The 6,775-nt window shown below is 38.5% G+C and overlaps 1 protein-coding gene and 1 long non-coding RNA gene across 2 annotated transcripts; one reads left to right on the forward strand and one right to left on the reverse strand.

The window, feature by feature from the left end:
* The first annotated feature begins 2,373 nt into the window (after positions 1-2,373).
* On the forward strand, positions 2,374-6,173 carry LOC117960115 (eukaryotic translation initiation factor 2-alpha kinase 3-like). Its single transcript, XM_034897719.1, has 9 exons — positions 2,374-2,525; positions 2,917-2,993; positions 3,120-3,245; positions 3,355-3,489; positions 3,568-3,784; positions 3,871-4,014; positions 4,519-4,620; positions 5,276-5,338; positions 5,784-6,173. Exons 1-9 carry the CDS (start codon positions 2,439-2,441, stop codon positions 5,907-5,909), a joined length of 1,077 nt encoding a protein of 358 aa, XP_034753610.1. The 5' UTR covers positions 2,374-2,438; the 3' UTR covers positions 5,910-6,173.
* Positions 4,864-5,109, reverse strand: LOC117960120. The gene is made up of 2 exons (XR_004660070.1): positions 5,065-5,109; positions 4,864-5,005 (listed from the first exon to the last, which is right to left on the reverse strand). It is a non-coding gene; the product is annotated as an uncharacterized LOC117960120 (long non-coding RNA).
* Positions 6,174-6,775: the final 602 nt, after the last annotated feature.

Here is a 6,775-nt window from a genome sequence, read left to right on the forward strand (position 1 = left end):
GCCACTGACGGATTTGAACTTGCTGAATTTGGGAGAACGTTTCAACGAGTACGATTCTCGAGCCATACTCCGTACCAGTGGATGGCAGTAATGCTCATAGACTGTTTTAATATTAACGGTATATGGCCTTCTTTAACTGGCTATGGTAATGCCCCACAGTTCTTTGGACAGAGTAAAAAAATGAGCGAAATTTAAATCCGAGCCGAAGTGCTAAACGGTGCTTGTAGCTAGCTAGTAGCTAATCACTGATTTGTGTTGTCTCTGTATTATAAATCGGGATGGGAAAGAAAAACTACGTACGTGAACTAAATAAGCTTGCACGGCGAGCACACTGGGACCTGAAATATGAAGAATTGGAGTCAGGGGGACCTTGCCACAGGTTAGATATAACCTAAACCGAACCCCTTTGCGAACCTATATCTGGCTTATGAGGCTTCATCTCGCAGTCATTCGTGTTCGTCTACGTTATCGAAGTGAAGTAAACCAGATGCAAACAATGCATTTGCCAAACCAACTAGCCCAGTCTTTATATTTGAAGTTGGTTTTGTATTAGACGTTGGTGCACTCAACTAACTCTCTTACACATTGCACAAAGCATGTTCTTTAAAAAAAACATCCTATGATTTTATAAATATCAGTGACTACTAGCCTTAAACTTAGTTATTTACAGTCAATGCTAGTCCCACTTAGCACTTTGGCGTTGATCTAAATTCCGCTCACGTTTTTTTCTCTGTCTAATGATGACGTACTTCCTACTCTTGTTTTAAATTTTTTTTTCATGTCAAATACTTTTTGTGCACTATACTAACTACACATTGCACAAAGCTTATTTTTTCAGTATATTTTCTTATGTAAATAAATGCTATAAATCATTATGCGGCTTGCCCTTTTGACCTATACATGTCAAAACACTTTGGGTAAACTCAGCTTAATAGGTCAGAAGGTCAAGCCGCAAATAAATTTATAGCATTTTTTTACATTGCATTTTTTTTATAAAATCATTGGATGTTTATTTTGAAAAAAGAAGCCTTGTGCAATATGTAAGAGAGTTAGCTGCGTTCAACAAAAGTGTTTTGATATGAATAGATCACAATAGCATTTTATTTAGAATAAAAAAAGCTTGAAAAAAAAGAAATGAAAAAAAAGAAAGAAATGACAGGCTTAGAAATGATTAATCCCTTCATAAAGTAACAATATGGCAGTTATGTTGTCAGTTGTGCTTTGTAGTATATATTTTTATAATCAAAATCAGAACATATCTATCTATTATCTATCCATGACCCTCTGAAAATGGCATGAATATGTGATTGTTGAATTTCTTCATCCAAAATGATGGAGATTGATATACATTCAGACACACACTTGTGTGATGCTCATAAATGTGTTTTTTATTGCACACTGTCTCAAGTCATCTTGGCTATAACTATAGGTTTTACATTGCTTCATTAGATTCCTCAAGAGGGCTGTGGTCAACGGTCAAGGCTTTCCCGTTGGTGTGGGGTACAGTGCAAAGAAAGCCAAGCAGAATGCAGCTAAACATGCCCTGAGACATCTGCATGAGAAGGAGAATCCGATACCAGGGGTAAGATTCTTCTTTGGGAAATGATGCATGTTGTATCGTGTACTCCAATTTGAAAGTAATATAGCATGTTGCCTTGATTGAGTTGATTAACCAAATGGATGGCAGCATTTGTTAAAAAGTGTATCCATTTTTTTCCTTCTTCTTTCAGACAGAAAATGCTGCAAATAACCCTACTGCACCAGTTCATGAGAAATGTGTCCCCAAAATCAACCTCGGACCCTTGCTTAGTAACTTAGGCAGATTGAATATAAGGGCTGGGCAGTCAATCAGACCAGAACCAGATAATGCTACTCCGTAGGTCTTCACACTGCATTCAAATTCATTCATAGTTGTTTGGTCACCATTTTAAAAATACATTAAATGATGTTTGTGCAATGTTAGATGCTGTAGACCCATTGTTGGTGATAAGGAGTATCCAGCCGTCAAAGGGAAAACAAAGAGGTTTAAGTTTAAGGAGAAAGCAGCCAATCTTGACTCTGATGATGAATGTGGCAGTACAACTACAGAGGTAAGTAGTAGTAGTAGTAGTAGTAGTAGTAGTAGTAAAGACCTGTTTCTCCTTCTATGATATGATAGGATATGACAAAATACTGGGTGAGCTAGAGGTCACCCAAGTTAGGACAATGTTGAGTGCCTGACTATCCTTGAAAACTCCAGCTCAATTGAAAATTACTATAAAAAATAATAAAATGCAATAGTGAAATACTTTGTGTTGCAGATGTTCTCCCGGTCAGCTCTATCTGATTATGATGATGATGATGATGATGCACCGATCAGGCCGTCCACTCCCCCAAATGCACCGTAAGTCACTGACTGAAAGTAGATTTTAGAGTGTAAATGTTAAAAAGTTGTACTAATGGGTCTTTTGTATGCAAAAACAAAAAGCGAGACTCCCAGTGACCTTGTTGATTTCACCTCTTCATCAACTCCTCCCAAGGATCAGGTCAGTCATTGACTTTCTAAACCCCACTCTGTATGACACTGATTAATTAACTTTCAATGTACTTTTATGTCATGTCAAATAATTTTATTTAATGTAAAGGCACCATTTTCTATATGTCTTTAAAATATAAAGGGACTCAGTGTTGCTGCTGGCAAATCCAAAAGACGGTAAACCAACCTGAGATACACTGTAAAGCTACAGTAAATTATATTTGACAAAATATTATGTCACAAATTGATGATATTGCTACCTGTCTTGTTAGATTCCCAATAGATTGGCAAGCTAACTGTCGAAGCAGCCGTGAGGTATAGTGAGCTGGTTGGAGATTTGATTTGTATATTTTTTTTCCACATTGTTAACTTTAAGTTACAATTTCCTTTTGCTTGTTAAGAATGCAGTTGTTGGTAAAAATGGGAAAACATTAAGCAGTTCCAGTGAGAAGATATCATCCCAATCAGAAATTTCAAGGTACGGTAAATAACCGTAAAAAAAAAAACATTAAATTGCAATCTTTCTGTGGTGCTTTGTACATTTGTTTGCATGTTCTCACAACTGATAGGCAATAAAAAAGACTTGTAATTTGTCTTTCTACAGGTTTGAATCAGAATTTGACTGCAAAGCTGCAAACCTCCTCGGCAAAGGAGCCTTTGGTGTAGTTTTCAAGGCAAAACATAAACTGACAAAGATGGATTATGCTGTGAAGATTGTCCGCTTTAAAGAGTAAGTGAAATGCTAACTTATATTTTTCCATCGAAGTTTCTTAGTACGACATGTAAATTTCAGATATAATGCTAAACAAGTTTGAGCTGAACTATTTTCTTATTCTTAGTGTGGAAAGAGCTCTACGAGAGGTGATGGCATTGTCAATCCTCCATCACAGTAACATTGTTCGTTACTATACATGTTGGTTGGAGGATTCAGGATACCAAGGGGACAATGCCGATGACAGTGGCAGCTCTTCAGAGTAAGTCACGTACTATTACTATAATAAGTATTTGCTGACTGGAGGTACATCATTTCTTTGTCTTTATTACTTTTCTAGGTCTTCCATGGATTATTCATTCAGGTACCTTTATATTAAGATGGAGTTGTGTGACACCAAAACACTTAGAATATGGATAGACGAGAGGAATACTCAGAATGTGAAGAAATCTCTGCAAGCCTCCAAGAGAAGAGAAAGGTTTATTCAGGTGTTCTTGCAACTGGCCAGTGGAGTAGAGTACATTCATTCCAAGATGCTCATCCACAGAGACCTGAAGGTGAGACAAAGTCCATCTCTACCACATCACAGTCAGCCATCATCAGTCTTGGAGCCACATATTTGTTAATTTTCTGCCCTGGTTAGCCCGCCAACATCATGTTTGGGCAAGATGGAGAAGTGAAGATCGGAGACTTTGGTCTGGTCGCTGATGAGAACGATTACGATGCTGAGAACCTGTTGGAGAGAACTGTGTACAAAGGGACCCCGTCTTACATGGCTCCTGAGCAGGTGAGATGGTTTATACTGACATCACGTTTTATTAATTTCATTACAAATTCATTTTTGGTGCTCACAGCATTAAAAGATGGGACACCTTAGAATGCGTTGTCATGCTTCATAGATACTTCACCTTTTAGAAAAATAATAACATATTTTTATATTAATTGTCAGTTTTGCCCGTTTCATGGCGTGTCATGAGCATTACTGGTTATATTTAATATGTATTTTGATATAAAACATAACCTTAATTGTGATTAAAAAAAGACATTAGGCTGCCTTATGTCTTGCATTTAAATCCAACTCTGTGTTGTCTTAGTGCAGACAGTGTGTGGAGCAGAGCAGCGGAGATCTGTTAAGATCTTCGCAGACCTCCGCTGCTCCGCTCCACAGAGGGCAGCACCACAAAGGGAAGCCACACACCCTTCGTCTGGACACACTGCCCACACAAAGATGGCACAGAGCTGGACTTAAATCCGCAAAATATCTCTTTTAATGTTGTGTTTTTTACAACAGATGAGCCAGAGAACTTATGACCGAAAAGTTGACATGTTTGCTCTGGGGTTGATGTGCTTCGAAGTCCTTTGGAAAATTCCCACTGGTCATGAAAGGGCACTGGTGAGTTGTTTAGTCACAAAATTGTAATTGGGCTTTCACACCTGACCAAGGTTCATGTTTTGGATACGTTTGGTTTCACAGTGCAGTTATGCAAGCGCACTAAATATCTATACTTGACAAACTACATTCAGAGACAAACGTAAACCTAAAACTGTACATTTACAACCACTTAACAAGTAATTTACTGATGTACTCTCAGGTCTGACTCTCTCACAACCGCACTAAGCACGGAGCTATTCCTCAAAAGAACTTTCCAGGTCTTATACCACAATGATAGCCTGCCAGAGCTTCCTGTATTTGGTCCGAAAGTCCCAACCATCCAAAAATTGCTTTCACACTATAAACGAAATGGACCATGGTTCAGTTTGAGCTGGACCGAGACTACCTCATTTGGTCGCTGCCATTGGGCGTTTGTTACAGGCAGTGGTCAGGGGAGGGTTTCACACCTGTAATTTTGTTTTTGGTCAAACTAAAAGTCAGAAAGTCCGGACCAAATGAGGCAGGCATGAACACACCCTTAGTGTGTAGTTATCAGCAGTTAATATCTTGCTATATTCCAACTTTTTCAGAAATCCTATTAATCTTTCAGTTCAACAGAGAATGTGCCAAGCCTGTTACATGTTATTTCTCCTTTCTTCCACTGCATGACTGCCAGGTTTGGCCTGATATCAGAAAACAGAAATTTCCCCAACGGTTTCATCACATTTTTCCCAGTGAGGTATGTCATTTTGTAAATTGTGTCAATGTACTTGCAGTTTGGATCAGTCGGTATGTTTACACTTAATAAACCGGGATACACAGGGAGAACAAGTTTTCGTCCACCGTTGTAAGTAGGTATATGTCAATTCACTGGTTAATTTCCACAGGATGCTGGTTTACTGGTGATGTTCACTAACAAGGCCAGGTGGGAGGTGGACATACCATTGTTTGGTCTTCTGTTACATTGTCTCTCTGTTAAATCTCAGAAGTGCCAAACAACAGCAGTTACTCTTGACATAGACAAATATCCAGCAGAATAAAGCAATCTGCCTTTTTAAAATACTTATCTTTGTTGGTTGCCCAGTGATGTCCACTTGTTGAAAATGCTGCAGAGTGCAGTAAAACTGCAGTTTGATAGAATTTCTTCATACAACATATCAGTAGCTGTTCTTTCTGTTTTACAGCATTTAATAATAAGGCCAATGCTGTGTGTGAAGCCAGAAGAGCGACCTGAAGCAAGTCAGCTTAAGACAGACTTGGAAAGACTCAACGCTGAAGAAATCATGCGTCGTGGCAACAGGAGTATGTGATCACCAGAAGGAGAAAAGATAATGGCCATCTGTTTCTAAATCTTAAGCCATACATGTTAAAAAAGATGGATCTGTTTTAATATCTGAAAAGGATCTCCAGTGTTTTGTTAAATATTCATCAAGCTGAGTTGTAAAGCAATTTGCTGACTTTGAAAGTCTTGTAGTGGGAACCCAGCTTTAAATCCAGGATTTTGAATTGTGAATTTTTACAATTTTAAGATTACACCTGGAAGTGGTTTTAGAAATAAAGGATGAGCAAAAAAAGATAGCAAAGTTTTGTTGATGGTGTTTCTATTTGAAAACATTTTTGCTGAAAAAATCATGAATGAAATACATTTTATATTGCATTGTGAATTTGTATCTTGATCTCAGAATTCTTTAAATGTTATTTTTTTAATAATAATGTTAGACAATGTGTGCTGGGCACCGTTGAGTGATGGAATAAAATTATGCATGCAGATTTACATCTGTTAAATCAGAACATGTGCAAGTCTTTCCGTACAAAAGTAATGTGCATAATGGCTCCGTTTGGGGTGATGGAGAATGAGTTTGCATACTGACATTATTGGTGTCTTTTGTAGAGTGACCTGTCGGGGGAGCTGTGGCTCTGTCTATCTCAGGCTGTTCAGAGTCTGGCTGCAGAGGTTTATTCACAGTGAGAGGGCCAAAAACCGAGGGAGCTGTGTGACATGTAATCATGCCTCTGGCACATGCTTGGTGATTAGCATCTATGTGGAAAAAACAGTAACAAGTGCCAAATGTAGGATCCCACACAATCACCTGGTTGTAGCACACACACACACACACACACACACACACACTCCTGTAGGCCCCAGTAATCAGCACAAATCAGCTCCCGCGGCTCA

Source organism: Etheostoma cragini, chromosome 17 (genome assembly GCF_013103735.1).
Source record: "Etheostoma cragini isolate CJK2018 chromosome 17, CSU_Ecrag_1.0, whole genome shotgun sequence".
In the NCBI taxonomy this organism is placed as follows: domain Eukaryota; kingdom Metazoa; phylum Chordata; class Actinopteri; order Perciformes; family Percidae; genus Etheostoma; species Etheostoma cragini.

Coding starts and splice junctions, on each gene's coding strand:
- LOC117960115 (XM_034897719.1), top strand. CDS start 2,439: ATGGGTCTTTTGTATGCAAAAACAAAAAGCGAGACTCCCAGTGACCTT. Junction 2,526..2,916: donor CAACTCCTCCCAAGGATCAG/GTCAGTCATTGA, acceptor TTGCTTGTTAAG/AATGCAGTTGTTGGTAAAAA. Junction 2,994..3,119: donor TCCCAATCAGAAATTTCAAG/GTACGGTAAATA, acceptor GTCTTTCTACAG/GTTTGAATCAGAATTTGACT.